Source organism: Suricata suricatta, chromosome 2 (assembly GCF_006229205.1).
Source record: "Suricata suricatta isolate VVHF042 chromosome 2, meerkat_22Aug2017_6uvM2_HiC, whole genome shotgun sequence".
Taxonomy (NCBI): domain Eukaryota; kingdom Metazoa; phylum Chordata; class Mammalia; order Carnivora; family Herpestidae; genus Suricata; species Suricata suricatta.
The window spans coordinates 172696660-172712793 of NC_043701.1; the positions used below are offsets into that span (position 1 = coordinate 172696660).

Sequence of the window (16134 nt, forward strand, 5' to 3'; positions counted from 1 at the left end):
ACAAGAGCCTCACAGGAACACGTTCAGTCCCTGATGGAGCAAGTCATGTCTCCTCCCTCTGCTCTACACCTGTGTCACCTTCTTCTTCCTTGTTCTTGGGCATACCTGCTCTTCTTCCTGATGTCCTCACCCGGTCAGTCATCCCTCTTGTCACCGTATCTAACTACTTCATCATGCTTCCTCATGAGCCAGTTTCCCATGGCTCTCTCTCCCTGTGGTTTGTTTCTATTGGGCCCACAATTCCTTCGTCATTACACAAGCTGTCCACATACAGACTTCCCTGTTGTCGCTCTGCTCCCACGAAAGTCTCACCCATGGATGACTCTCCCTTCCCCTCCTGCCTTTTTCCTGGACTTATTTGAACAAGTCGCCCAGCCTTTCTGAATAACATTCACGGAGTAGCACCCCACACATAACAGAAGACTGGGTTGGACCTAAGAAAATAGTAATTAGTGTTACAGCTTCCATTTATTGTTTACTGTGTGCCTCGTATAGGCTAAGCTCTTTGTGGGCGTGTGTTCATTTCGTCTTCTCAAGAACTCTCTAACATCCCTTGATGGTAATCATTCCACGATGCATGGATACCAAATCATCACATTTACACTTTAAATATATACAATTTTATTTGTCAATTACACCTCAATAAAGCTGGGCAGGGAAGGATGGACAGAAATGAAGAGTTGGGTAAAGGAGAAAAGGCAAGCTTACTAATATCGAAAACAAAATTAGTACATGGGAGATAATGGGACTTACCTATTTAACCAATGTGCACAGGGAATCTGAGGCTCAGAGAGGTTAAGTTGCCAGTGATCACACAGCGAAAGAAGTCCTGCCCGGCCATGAACCTAGATCCAGCTCAGAAGTCCAGGCTCCAAATCACCATGCTATATTGCTTCTGTGCGGGCCTGCTTCTAGAATTTAGATCTTTTCAAACTGTGTTGCAGCCTCACGCATCCTCTATCAGCATAAATCCTCCTCACCTCTCCTTCCCTTGCAATTGCCTCTTTGCTAGTGATATTTTTCTAGATGTTCCAGTTTCTTTGCTGAATGTGGGAAAGTTTAGATTAATTTTTCAAAGTGTAATTTTAATATACATTCTAGTATAGTAAATTACTATTATAAAAAGTATACCACTTGGAAACTTCATGAAGCCTTCTAGAGTAACTTGTAATTATAATGAATCGTGTTGATGCAGTGTACATTTTTACTGTGTATAATTTAACAAGTATGTGATGACTATCTAATTATAGCCTATAGTTCACAAAGTAATAGTTTACAATAATATTTCCTTAGTAGAGGTTATACTTCCACATGAGATTCTTGTTTTATGTCTGCCTACAAGTGGTGTATTACTACCAAATGTGCATACAGATGAAGCCTTACCACAAAGGTAGATTTTAGAAGCATAGTCTGTTTTAGGAACACATTTCTAAAAATTTGCACAAAAATTACATTCCTTAAACCAACCAAGCCAAACAAATTCATTAAAATATTTTTATCCTTTCAAACATCACAAGCATTGCTCTGATAATACTCATGAGCGAAAATCTGTTATTCAAGAATAAAACAGAAAAAAATGTGAGTTTTCCGACCTCTGCAAAACACACTGAGGACTTTCTTGTATCACTGCATCCTTCAAGAGCAGAGCTGAAGGATAGAGACAGTAAGAAAAGAAACCCTATTGGCTCTACCGTCAAACTATATCCTGAGTCAGTCCACTTCCCACCACCTCCGTGGGCACCCTCTTGGTCCAAACCACCACCATCTCTCACCTGGATTGCTGAAATAGCTTCCTAGCTGGCCTTCCTGCCTTTGCCCTTGCCCCACTTCTGTCTCTTGGCAGCAGAGTGGTCAGAGTGACCCTGTGACGGCCACAGTTATCCCAGGTCTCCTGTCCTCAGAGCCCCGAGAGGAGAAGCTGAAGATTGCTACAAATGACCAAGGAAGCCTTACCCACTCTGTGGCATCACCCCTCCCCCTCTTCCTCTGCCCCTGCCATACGGGCCTTTTGCCTTTTCTCAAAGACAGGAGGCACACTCCTGTCTCAGGGCCCGGGGCCACCTTTCCCTTTCCCTGGAGAATCACATAGTTACCTCCCTTGCCTCCTCCAAGGCTTTGCTCAAACATCACCTTCTCAAGGGGGCCTTTCTGGACTATCCAAACTTCATAGCAACCCTTTCCTCAAATCAAATCCCAAATTCTCCAATCTGCTTCATGCTGCTTTATTTTCTTTCCTAGGACTAAACCACCTTTCCCTGTACTCTATAATTTTACTTGTTTCTTGTGTTTATTGGCTGCCTCCGCCATTGTACTATTCAAGAGGGCAGTGTCTTTATTGTCTTTTATTCATCGATGTATCACTAGAAACTAGAATTGTACCAGGCATGAGGTGGCCACTCAAATATTTGGTGAATGAATGAATGAGTGCTAAAATGACTCAGGTTTTTGTCATTGTGTTTCACTCTTTCTCTTCTTCACCAAAATGGCTATGATGCCAGCCTCCTTGAAATCTTGGATAATTTAAAATGCCATGCATTAAGAAATAGCCTAAAAAGTGCTTTTTATAATTATAGACATATTCTTCAGGGTTCTCACATTAATATTGAAATATTCATCATGACATCTTTAAAGGTTCTCTGCCTTACTAAGTCCTAAAAATAATTTATCATGTCAGAGACAAAATTAATTGAATTATTCTCTATTCTTGAATCAAGAATACAACTGATTTGCTGTTTTTCCTCATTTTGGTGTGCTGTCATATATAAGCAGAGCTTTGGTTTTGTGATGAACTTTTAAGAGCTATTGTTAAACTCCTCTATGTGACATTTTTTTCAGGCAGAATTACCATGAATTCAGTGAGAAGCCATGTAGTCATCAGTATCTGATCCTCGTTAAATATAATTTTTAAAGTATAATGAGTCTTCCACTCTCAGTCTGATCGTCTCTCTAGAGTAAGAATTTCTGCAAATGATATGAGATCAATTAAAATTAAGGCTACTTTTTTTTCTGTCAACAAATATTGACCATGTGTCCGCTGCGATAGATCTATCACTAGATCCTGGGGGCCCAGAGATGAACAAAAACTAATCCTTGTCTCAGAATAGTCCAGTCTAGACGAGGAGACTAATAGATAAATGCCTAACAATTCTATGACATGCTAAGTGCTATAGCAGATTCATTGAAAAGTGCTATGGAAACATGGAAGGGAATGTGGTTCGAAACAATTCCTGTATTATTATTGTAGATCTCTGTATTTTTTTTTTCATTTAGAAATGTGCATGAAGCACCTGCTAGATTCCAGGCATTGTGTTTGTCCCTTAGGACGCAGACCCGAGTCAGAGGCTGTCTTGTGAGAGGTGTTACTGAAGATGATGCTATTTGTGCTGATGCGTGTGTGGCTAAAAACATTGATTCTTGGAAAAAGGACCAGTGACAACTGGCTAAGCTTTTAGAGCATGTCTTTCCCACGGTAGAGTTGCTGGACACTCAGCACCCCAGACACCAAGCTCAGTGCTGCTGAGTAGCCCTTTCTCTAATTACTGTGTGTCTGAATGCCAGGGTGGACTGGTTGCTTCCAGTTCCAGGAAATAGTTCAACCAAATAAAGCACCCAAGACTTGTAACTACCCTGGGTCTTAACCTCTTCTTTGTCTGATCCTTGCATAACGTAACAAGGTTTGTATGAAAGGGCTGAATGCTTCATAAATACTTCAAAATCGGCATGTTATTATAGTAAGAAGGAAAAATAAGAAACACCAAGAAATATTTTCAGCTATCTCCTATGAGCATTTAAATATTGAGAATTTGACTGGGGATCTCCGTGAACTGAATCACTTTAAGTTAATGTAGTAGCCGAAAAGCAGGTTTGCATTACATTAAAGTTCATGATGAAGCCTATGTACATGATGTAAGGCTGTATTTAGCAACATGTGAACATAAATATGTTCTTACAACCATTAACATAGTTGAAAAATAACTAATAAAATGAACTCCAATACAGTACTATATGCTAGGTACTATTTATATGTAATTCAGTCACTAAATGACCCTGTGAGCTGGAAACCATGATTATCCACATTTTACAAGTGAAGAAAGGTGCAGGGAGGCTTACTGGTGCGAGGTCACTGCTAATAAGGGGCAGAGAGAGAATCTTGACCCACGCGATTGGGCTCCAGATGACAGCAGACTGCAATGTTATATTGCCACACAAGAGAGAGATGCAGATCGGCCATTGTTAGCCTTGTGCATTATTTAATCATAACCAGTTTTAGGAGGGTCTGTAGGTGATAAGAGGATGTTTGCACGCAGAAATGTGTTAGGGGAAGAATACTCGAAATGTTTAGTCCTGATTTGGAAAAATCGTGCCTCCTAAGTGTTTCTTATCCACCATCGCAAAGCCTTAAAATAACTTTCAAGAGTGACTCAGTTTGTGCGTAACCAAAATATTGCTAATGATGAAACAGCAAAACCTCAGAAGTTTTAACTGCCAATCACCTAATGGAAGGCACACCCTGCTAATTATAGCTCAACGTGGAGCTGTACCTCAGCTCTGGCGCATTACTCTACAAGTGGTGGGAGTTCCGCGCTCTTCTGGATGTAGAACCGAACTGTTGAGTGGCAGCATTTTGAAGAAAATTGCTTAATATTTTATAGTGAGGTGACTTTATAAGTAAAAGTCTTCAAGAAGAGTTGATGTGATTTTTAAAGGCAACTTCGATGTTTGGAATTTGGATTGCTGTTCTCTTATTCTTTGGCACATCAACAGGTAAGACATACTTTCTTAGTTCCTTGAAAATAAGGAGTATAGTCACATCCAAAATGTATTGATACGGACTTTGAAATATTGGCTCTGTTTGTATTTTGATTTATTTGTCATCAAATATCTAAGGGAAATGAATCAATTTAGTCATACTTAATCTGAAGAGTATATAGGAAGTATCTATTTCCAATAAATAATATAAATGTTGCTGGATGGCCTGTACTGGGCTCCAGTTCTATACTTACTGCCTTATGGCCTTGGTCAAGTAACTTATCTGTTAAAGTCTTAATTTCTTCACTTCCAAGATAAGTATGTAGCAGTAAATGAGAAAATACATTCATATTTCTGATTTCAGTATCTGATTCACCGTAGATGCTCAATGAAGGAATGAATAAATGAATGATTAGTGCTGATTAGAACTCCCATGTTGATTTTTTCTACTTGGGTCATGGTTTTGTGAAGGGATCTTGGTCTGTGAACATTTCTTACACATTAACTCAATATTCATAGACTTGTACTCTTTATATTGTGGACTCCTTAAGCATCTCCTATGTAGTAGCTATTGTTTTTCTCTGATTTTACCTCCCTGGTCAGTGTTTCTCCTATACACACAACATAAGTTAGTTGATATGTTTTAACCAAAATAGAATCAAAGAATTTCAGTGTTTTTGTTCCCTGCCCTCCAGCCCCTTTCTATGGGATACAAGTGGATGGATCTATTGTTAGTTTTAATATATTCCTGGAACTGTGCTCTGTTTTCCATGATTTTCCTTTCCCCAACAGTCCTTAATGAATACTGAAAGGAGTTTGGACTGATCAGTTCCAGAACAGAAGTCTGTGCTGGTTTATTTTTCATATACCGTCACCTTGTTTTCTCAGATGGTCTCTTCTCCTTCCAGAGTTCAGTGCCTCTTTGCTACCTCTACTCACAGCCCACACCTCAAAATCCTCTCCAAACAAGAATGCTAATATGTTTCATTTTAATCAACAAATACAATCAGTCACCTACTATGTGTTGGGCACTGTGTTCAACTCTGGAAACACAGATGTGACTAATAAGACTTCCCTATACCCGTTAGAAATATTTGCTTTTCAATAGGGAGTGATTTCTGTTTGAAGGTTTATTGACTTAAACACAAATTGTGAAATGGCAGGTACCAGAGAACTAAATGCAAATAGATTCTATTACAAATTTAATAGATGCCAATACAGTAATAATACAAATGTGATAGAGACTCAAATTTTTAATTATGGCGGTTCTATAATGAATATAAGTGTGCAGTAGAAATATATGTAATCTAAATTTCATATAACTATATATTTTATTTTTATAAGTTGTTGGTAATCAACTCTCTCCACAGTTTAATTCCCATGGTCAGTCATAATCACTCCTTAGCATACACATGGGACTTCTCTGCTGCTTTTGCTTCACTTAGCTTAACCACAACCCTGGTTAGATCCAACACATCATCGCTGTGCGTCTGGCTGTGCCTGGGGAAAAACACACACTATGCTGCGTGGACCCTAAAGAGGACCCTAAAGCTCCCAATCCATCTTATTCTTCTTCCCTCCCCCATTCATTTGCTTGGGTTCCTGGGTTATTTCATTTTTCTCTCCTCTACTCAAATCTCCAACACCTCCCTGCTTGCCAACACTCGGCTGATGGCCTGGTTCCCCATTTCAATAAGAAAATGGAAAGAAAGAGAAAAGACCTTTGTGAGCTCCCTGGACCAATCTATCCAGCTACCTGCATTCACGTGCCCATACATTCTGCCTTCTCTTTTTCGCAAGAGATGAACTGTTCTTGCTGCAACAAAGGCCAACCCTTCCTTCTATATATTAGATTCTATCTCCTCTCACCTGCCCAAAGAGTATACTCAACAAAATTCTCTTCTATTTCCCCCGTCTTACCAATTTTCTCCCTGTCTTCTGGAGTATTCTCAGCAGCACAAACGTGTTATTTCATCCATCTTTAAAACTCCACTTCCTGGTTGTGTGTATGGGGTTTCTTATTTCTCCTCCCCTTCTTTCTTGAATTCACCTCAATCAGGCTTACACCCCAGAAACTACCCTTGTCACGGTCACCAGTCACTCCCATGTTGACAAGGTAGTGGTCAATTTCCCATCCTAATCTACTTATACTTGGCAGTACTTGGTCCTCTTGATCGTCCTCTCCCTTGGAAGTATACTTCTAAGTGGGCATCTAGGATTCCACATTCTTCTGGGTTTCCTCCTACTTCTCCTATAACTTTTTGCAGTCTTCTTTGCTCATCCCCATTTGTCTTCTTGATGTTTTAATAATGGAGTGCCCTAGAACTTTGTCCTTAGCTCATCCCTCTTCTTTATCTATCATCACTCCCTTGATGATCTCACCCACATTCATGATGTCAAACCCCAACTTTATGTTTATGACTGCCAAGTTCCTGTCTCCAGCTAAGCTTCTCCCTGGAATTCCAGTCTCAGATACCTAACTACTTCTGTGACATCTCCACTTATGTGTCTAGTTCATATGAAAGCTGCATTGTTTTTTAAGTTTTTTAGAGTTTATTTATTTTGAGCCAGAGAGAAAGAGAGAGAGTGAGAGAGAGAGAGAGAGAGATAGTGGGAGAGACAGAATCCTAACACGGGGCTGAAAGTCATGAACCATGAGGTCATGACCTGAGTCAAAATCAAGACTAGGCCACTCAATTTACTGAGTCACCTAGGTGCCCCCAGAGCTGAGCTCTTGATTCTACTCCCAAATCTGTCTAGAATTTTAGAGTCTCCCCAAGTAATGGCAACTCTAGTCTTCCAGGAACTTCAGCCAAAAACCTGGGCATCATCCTCTATTTTTCTGTTACACCTTCCTGCCAATTAATCAGTAAATTGATCCTCTTCCACAATTTATCCAGAACCTGACAACTTCTCACCACTTCACCTGCTACCACTTTGACTTTGGACACCACTGTCTCCTGTCTAACTTACTACAATAGCCTCCAGCTGATCCCTGTGCCTCCCCTCTTCTCCTGCTTCAGTCTATTCCCAAAACAAAAGCCAACCTAAGTCACTCTGCATCACGGCCCTCCAATGCTATCCCTCTCACCTTGGAGTAAATGCCAGAGTCCTTCCAATGATCTGCCAAGCGCTGCATGCTTTAGCCCTCTGTTACCTTTCTAATACCCTGCTGCTTGTCTACCATCCCTTACTCAACTCCCTGGGGCCAAATATGCTCCAGAATTCACTTTTTTTCCCCTCTAACTTTAGAAAGGGACTATGGTAAGTATACGTTAAACTACAAAACCCTGAAAGGAATCTGGGGCAGTACCTTGTAAACAACCACATGAATATTTTTGTAGTAAAATCTATGAATATTCATATTAAGGATGACATATATATATCCTTAGGTCAGTCTTTGCTACCAAATGAGTTTTCTGCAAACTGAAAAACAAATGAATGAAAAAAAAAATCAAAATCCCACTTCTTTTCCCCAGAGAATTTTAGATTTAGAAATTGCAGAGTAAGGTGTTGTGGACCTGTCTCTTCCCACTCTTCCCGCAGCTTTGGTCAGGGTGGCCACGTCACAATGCCTCTGTCACACTAAGCAAGGCTCCTTGTGTGTTATCTTCCTCAACCTTCCTCCAGAAATCCCCAGTTTGCTCCTCACCCCCTTGAGCTATGGACTCAAATGGCACCCATTTTAGTGAGATCTTCCCTGGCCACCCTAATCGAGTAGCAACCCCTTCCTTACCTGAATACTCACCCCTTCGTTTTATTTACTTATTCATTGTCCCCACACATCCTCTAGACTACACTCCATGAGCACCAGGCTTTTTTTCCCCGTCTGGCACATAATAGACACTCAAATAAATATTTCTTGAATAAATTAATGAATCTATTTTCAAGATTTTTCTTGCCATTGGGAAAGGCTGCTCACAGTATGAGAAATAACTCATTTAGAAAGTGGAAATTAGGAAAATATGAACTAATACACCAACTTATATGATTTCTTAACCAATTAAACCTACCTTCATGTAATGTGCTATATTTCAACCATTACTTTAAAGAACTTTGAGGTCAAAGAGGAAATAAAACACATCAGTTGCAGAATATATCAAAATACAATGACCCAAGAACTGAAGACACTAGAAAAAGAGCAAGTAACATTAAAGAAAGAATTTCATTAATAAAAATTAAAATAGAGGTTAACATGTTAGAAAAATAGGAGAAAAGCAATATAATTGATAAATGTGTGTATTGGTTACTTAATAAAACTAAAAAAATAGAAAACCTGATGACCTACTTATTTTTTTTCTTAAAATTTTTAAATGTTTATTTATTTTTGAGAGAGAGAGAGTGAGAGCACACAAACAGAGGTGGGACAGAGAGAGAGAATCACAGAATTTGAAGCACACTCCAGGCTCTGAGCCATCAGCACAGAGCCCAACAGGGGGCTTGAACGCAGGAACCAGGAGATCGTGACCTGAGCCAAAGTCAGACGCTTAAGTGACTGAGCCACCCAGGTGCCCCTGATGACATATTTAAATAAAGAGAAATAACCACAGGTATGGAGGACATTAAAATGAATATACTTTGTATAAATTCAGGCCAAGAGAATTGAACTTCTGGATGAAAATCTTCCTCTTTACACCAAAATAAACCGCAGATCAATGAACATTTAAAGTAAAAAAGTGAAAACAAGAAAAATAGAAAAGAAAACAGAGTGAAATTGTTAATGATTTTGAAGTAAGGAAGGCTTTTTTTTTTTAGAAAAATTTTTAATGTTTACTTATTTTTGAGAGACAGAGGCAGAGCATGAACAGGGGAGGGGCCAAGAGAAAGAGGGAGACAAAATCCGAAGCAGGGTCCAGACTCCGACGTGTCAGCACGGAGCCTGACCCGGGGCTGGAACCCGCAAACTGTGAGATCATGACCTGAGCCGAAGTCGGACACTTAACCGACTGAGCCACCCAGAAGCCTCAGGAAGGCTCTTTTAAACAAGATGAAACCCCAAAGCCGTACAGGAAAAGATTTATTATTTTGTTGAACAAAATGCACAACTTGTATAAAACAAAAATAAAAACAGCAAACCAGAATATCTTTTCTCAATATCTCGTTGAAAAAGACCAAATCTCTCTATTTGAAGAGTTTTTACAAATAAATAAGAAAAAACAAACTTCAGAGAAATGTACGTCGGACACGAAGATCTCACCCACAGAACATGCGCAAAGGGCCAGAAATGCACAAGATATTCAAATGTTTAGGTCATTCAAGAAATACAAGTGAAAACGACACAATTTTTTCCTGTTGGTAACACCTATAAAGATGTAAACTTGCAAACCCTTCGGTGGCGGACGGTGTTACTGTTCCCCACTCTTCACTCCCCTTCCCCAGAAGTGGGCGCTGCAGCCCCGCCTTTGGCTACGTGACCTGCAGCGAGCAGGGCCAAGTTCCAGTGTTTGTAGGAAGAGCCTTTGCGTGGTTCTGCCTTGATCCCTCTTCCCTCCATCCCGAGAACAACAGGTTCCCAACAGGGTCTCTTTTGGCTTAGATCCTGGAAGGAAGAGGGCTGGTAAATCGGAGCCGCAGCCAACCTGAAACTACTGAAGCCAAAATAGAACATGAACAAGAAATAAACCTTCGGGTTGGGAAGCCGAGGAGATTCGGAGGCTATTTGTCACCGCACCATAACCTAGAAAAACTAAGGCACCTCCCAATTCTACTTAGTGATAGAATGAGCTGCATGATGGTTCTTTTTTTTTTTTTTCCTACCAACTTAATAGCAGTGACGCACTGGGCAAGGAAGTCACTTGTTTTAAGTCTTCATTTCCTCACATATGTGACACTTAGTGTTCAGTCTGCTTTTGCCATTTTAATTATTATTAATTAAATTATTATTAATTAAACATAATTTGGAGAAGTAGTCTTTTTTTCTTTTGTGACTTAAAGTAACCGTTATTAATTATTAAAAATTTAAGACCATAGATAAGTGTAAAGAAGAAATTAAAGGGGCTCCTGGGTGTCTCAGTTGGTTAAGCGCCAACTACGGCTCAGGTCATGATCTAACGGTTTGTGAGTTTGAGCCCCGTGTCGGGCTCTGTGCTGACAGCTCAGAGCCTGGAGCCTGTTTCGAATTCTGTGTCTCCCTCTCTTTCTGCCCCTTGCCTGCTCACACTCTGTGTCTCTCTGTCTCTCAAAAATAAATAAACATTAAAAAAAATTTTTTTTAAAGAAGAAGAAAATAAAAACCATGCGTTCTCAGGGTACTTGGGTGGCTCAGTTAATTAAGCGTCTGGCCATGACCTTTGGCTCAAATCATGATCTCACAGTGTGTGATTTTAGTCCCTGAGTTTGGCTCTGTGCTGAGCCTGGAGCCTGCTTTGGATTCTGTGCCTCCCTCTCCCCTTGCCCCTCCCCGACTTGTGCTCAGTCTCTCTGTCTCTCTCTCTCTCAAAAATAAACATTAGAAAATTTAAAATAAAACCCATGCATTCTCACCATTGTTAATATTTTGATGCACTGCCTTTACATTTTCTTTTTCCCCGAGCATTAACTAAAACCACATATAGTTCTGCAATCTGCCTTTTCCCCCAACACGCTATCATTATCCCTCTCATTACAAATTTCATTACAAATCTCTGTAAACATTTTCAATGGCTGCATAATATCTTTAATGCATTAAAAACTATATTCTTTGTTTTATGGGCCCTTTATGTTATTGGCCCAATATCAACTTACTGATTTTGTAGCCAACACGGTATTTTCAGAGAACTATTAATCTTTCAATTTTTTCCCCTAAATGGCTGTGATACTTTATGATCTTGATCAGTCTCCTTCTAACTTTATGTTCTTTCTGTGGGTATTTCCTTATGGAAAAAGGCACGGTGACCAGTAACCCTGACGAGTTACAAACATAAGAAACATACTGTATTTATAAGTCCTCATTTCAAAATCCAAACTCCTTTCCATAGACTAAATAATGTAGTTGAGAATTCAGGTGCACAGGAGTGGGGGTGGGGGACATGGAATGCAGAAGGCAAGGGCAGCTGGATATTCTAGAAAAAACAGAAGGTTGTTTTAGAAAGGCAGGATCCAAATGTGAACTCATTGGTCCAAGTTAGAACTGGACATATGTGTGTTTCAACAGAAAAAAAAAACAGAATGGATTCCAGGCAGGAGAAATATTGATTGAGGAGCTACAGTAGGGCTATATTGAAGAAGGCGCATGTTTACACTTGCGCCAAGAGAAAACAAAGGCAACCAGAGAATCCAGGAAAATGAAAATGGCACAAGAAAAGCATGATCCAAATATGGATGGAACAAAACAAAATGACACTGATCTTGAGAAATTCATGTCTAAGGAAAGATGATTCATGTGGACGCTCCCCTGTGAAGAGGATGGGTAACCAAACAATGAAGTGCGGACAAGCAAGTGTAACGGTAGCAGGCTAGCTGGCTCTGAAAGGAGAACTATTTATCTCGTCATTATCATATAAATTCTGTTTATTGGCTTTCGATTGGAGCCAGCCTATCCACAAAACATAAAAGACTTAATTATGATGATAGAACAAGGTCTGCATGTTACCGACTTTGGCATATGAAGTCAAAGTGCTGCTGGCGGACCTTGGAAGATGGAAGTGAAGAGAGGAAACGTGGCTTAAAATGTCGTCCTGCAAAGGAAGAGACTCAGGTTATGAGCATAAGGTATGGATCAAGAAGTGGAAGATTACTGGGGCACCTGCGTGGCTTAGTGAGTTAAGCTTCTAACTCTTGATTTCGGCTCAGGTCATGATCTCACAGTTTGTGAGTTTGAGTCCCATGTTGGGCTGTACACTGACCGCACAGAGCCTGCTTGGGATTCTCTGTCTCCCCTCTCTCTGCTCCTACCCCACTCACTCTCTCTTTCACAAAAGTAAATAAGCATTAAAAGAAAAGAAATAGATGATTACTATTTAAGTTTACAGTGGAAGCCAGTTAATGAACCTAAAACAGTGTTACCGACTGTAGAAGAGGAGGAATTGAGACAGCGTGGAGAGCGGGACTTGTCAGAACTGTTGTCCATCAGCAGTTCCAAGCCAGCCCTTGGTTGGCCAGCGCTGGGACGCACAACCATGGTTCACCCTGTCCAGACACTCCCAGAGAAACACTGTCAATAGGGACACTGGAGGGACACCAAGGTTCCAGGAGGGCTGAGGGAGGTGTTCTTTTCCTGTTTGCTCCTGGTTCCTGTTTTTCCAGAAATGACTTCACTCTGGCACGTACATTCATCCAGTAGCAGCAGGTGGTTCCCATTTGCAGCTGTTCTGAAATGCCCAGAAGCAGGCACACGGTGCCCACTCAAAGATACCAGCACTAGGCAGCCAGCACCCCTCTCCCGGGGCCAACCCCCAGCCCTGGAGACAGCACCCCTCCCTCGGGGTCTAGCTGCCCTTCCCCCAAGTCACTACATCTGAATGACTTAATCTTTTTGGTTCTTTGACCAGCACTCCGCTAGTAGCCGCTCTCTGCACTTGCCACCTGTGAGCGACTACATGGGCCCCTCTGTGTCTTCAGTTCTCCAACACTTGACTGATAGCAATTCATTGGATTAAACTCTCACAGTTAAAATAACCGGGGTGATTTGTTTCTTGCCCTGATCCCGGCTGATCCCAAGAATAAGCGGGTTAAATCCTCATTTATTATTGCAGCAAGTTAATAGATCATGTGCGACTAACGTTAATAAATCAGAACTTGGCAGTGTTAGTGCATTATGTATAGATGTGGGGGTAACCATCAGATTAACTGTGGACATGTTAAAAAGGAGCCCCCTCCGGGGAGAGGCCTGGGTTTGGGGTGAGCACAGGATGTTGCTCATCTGTACAATTTCTTTTTAATGCACAAACATTTGTTTGATTAAAAAATTTAATTCCTCATCCTCTCTCTTCATGTTTATTATAGAATCACGTTGTTAGGGAATGGAGAAAATGCAAAATCTCCTAAAAAGTTTTCTAATGTTTTTATTTTATTTTTGAGAGAGAAAGACACAGAGTGTGATCAGGGGAGGGGCAGAGAGAGAGGGAGACACAGAATCCAAAGTGGGTTCCAGGCTCTGAGCTGTCAGCACAGAGGCTGACGCCAGGCTCAAACTGACAAACCGTGAGATCAAAGTCGGACACCTACCCGACTGAGCCACCCAGACACCCCAAAATCTCTTAAAATTTTAAAGTAAAATCTGATGGACTTAAGAGTCAAAGAATGGGGCGTCTAGGTGGCTCAGTCAGTTAAGCATCCTACTTCGGCTCAGGTCATGATCTCACGGTTCGTGGGGTCGAGTTCCGTGTCGGAAACTCATGCTGTGTGTGTCTCTGATCATGCTGTGTGTGTGTGTGTGTGTGTGTGTGTGTGTGTGTCTCTCTCTCTCTCAAAAATAAATAAAAATATTTAAAAATTTTTAAAAAAAGAGTCAAAGAATTATTCAGCATTTTTTGGTAAGTGATAAAAGGAAATGCTCAAATTCAGGTCTTCAAACAGCTCTGGCCAATACTAATGAATAACCATAAATTGAATAAATGCTAACTAATTTAATAAATAATAACACATTGAATACATAATTCAATGCTAAATGGAATAAATAATTATTGTTATAATTGAATACATTAAACTATGCCTTTATAAAACAGCACGAAATGAAGTTATTTGCTTTTGACTCTTATAAGAAAATGAAAAGATACGTCAGAAATGGTGGAGGACAGAAACATTAAGATTCAGTTTGCCCAAAGCTTCTCATTTTAGACATGAGTAAGGCGAACTCCAGAAAAGACTTGATTAAAACTGAATGAAACTCTGCTGTCATTTATATTCCCAGAGAACACACAGTATCCCTCTTGTGTCCTGGCCCGTTCACAAGGGCTGTCCCGTGTAATAGTTCATTCTGGATTCCCAACTAGGCTGTAAGGTAAGTGGTAGCCTTGGCAGAGGAGGAAATTGAGACTCTAAAGAGGTAAAATCGTTGCCTAAGGCCAGGGATGTCTGATCCCACAGCCCCTGTGCTCTCCTCTGCAACATTGCGATCCACAAGGTCATGGTCATAGTATTGGGAGGGTGGAGGAGAGGAGAGCATTTTTAGAAGAGAATCTCCCTGAGTCAGATTTGTCTAACTTAAAGACTAGTTTCAATTAAGCCTCATGGTGTGAAACAGCCTCTCTTTGGGCCTGGTTCCTACAATACTGACACTCTATCTTTCTGCTGCAGGAAAAGAAGTTTGCTATGAAAGAGTGGGGTGCTTTAAAGATGGTTTGCCATGGACTGGGACTCTGTCACGACAGTTGGCGGGTTTACCCTGGTCTCCAGAAGAGATAAACACTCGCTTTCTGCTCTACACGAGACACAATCCCAAAGCTTATCAGGTGAGCTTACTTACTGCCTTCACACACAGGTTATTCTAAAATATAAGAAGTAGGTATACATATAAAAGACCTAGGTTCAGTAACCTACTCTGGCATAAGCTATTGACTTAAAGGTAAATATTTCTTTCAGCATTGTGAGCTAGATTTTTTGGTCATATTACTTGTCTTAGTATTTATATATAAATATTGGCCTGAATATGTTGTTTCATATAAGATAAGTTTGATATTTCATTTAATTTATATATGAATTGAGACTCTTCCACATCTAAGACAATAGGCAACAGTGACCCTTATGTATGAACTTGAATAAACAAGAGAGTGTCCTACATTTATTATATTAGGGGAAATGAGATCAATAATTACCTCTGTTGCAGCATAACTTATGGTCTGTTACATAAGATACAAACAAAAGAATCTGGGAGCATGAGGAAGTGCCTACCGTCCCCTGGAGGGCGGGACAAGAGGCAGAAAGGCTTTGAGGAGGGCGTGTCTTGAGGTGTGTCTGAAGGGTGGGAAGGGGTGGCAAAAGGAGAGACAGACAGAGAAAAGGGGGAGGGGCGAAGGGAAATAAAGGCGTGGACAAATACATCAAGGAGAGAGCCCGCAGAGGACATCTGATGAATGACCACATGTTGAGTTAGACTGAAAGGAAGTCCTCAAATACAGAGTTGGTTGGAAAAGTAGTTTAGAGACAAATTGTATAACTCCTTCCTGGGTACTTTGGATTTCATCCTGTGAACAGTGGGGTCCCACTGGTAGTTTTTGAGAAGTCTTTAGGCTGTTTAACTCTAGCTGCAGTGCACCATCTTGCCTGGAGCCGGGCAGGCGTGCAGGTGATTTCCAGACTGTTTAGTACTCTGCCACCCAACTCGGTAGCCAAGAGCTATGTGTGGCATGAAAATGGAATAAAATTAAAAATTCAGTTTTTCAGCTGCACTAACCATATATCCAGTGCTCAATAGCCCCATGGGGCTAGTGGCTACCATTTTGGACAGTGTGAATATAGGATACTTCC

General features: G+C 40.7%; 1 protein-coding gene across 1 annotated transcript in view; it reads left to right on the forward strand.

The window, feature by feature from the left end:
• The first annotated feature begins 12331 nt into the window (after positions 1-12331).
• The window catches only part of PNLIPRP3 (pancreatic lipase related protein 3), a 24835-nt gene continuing 21032 nt past the window's right edge, over positions 12332-16134 (forward strand). The window contains exons 1-2 of the mRNA XM_029920448.1: positions 12332-12438; positions 14912-15119. Of these exons, the coding sequence (XP_029776308.1) occupies positions 12332-12438; positions 14912-15119 (315 nt within the window). The remainder of the gene's footprint in view (positions 12439-14911; positions 15120-16134) is intronic.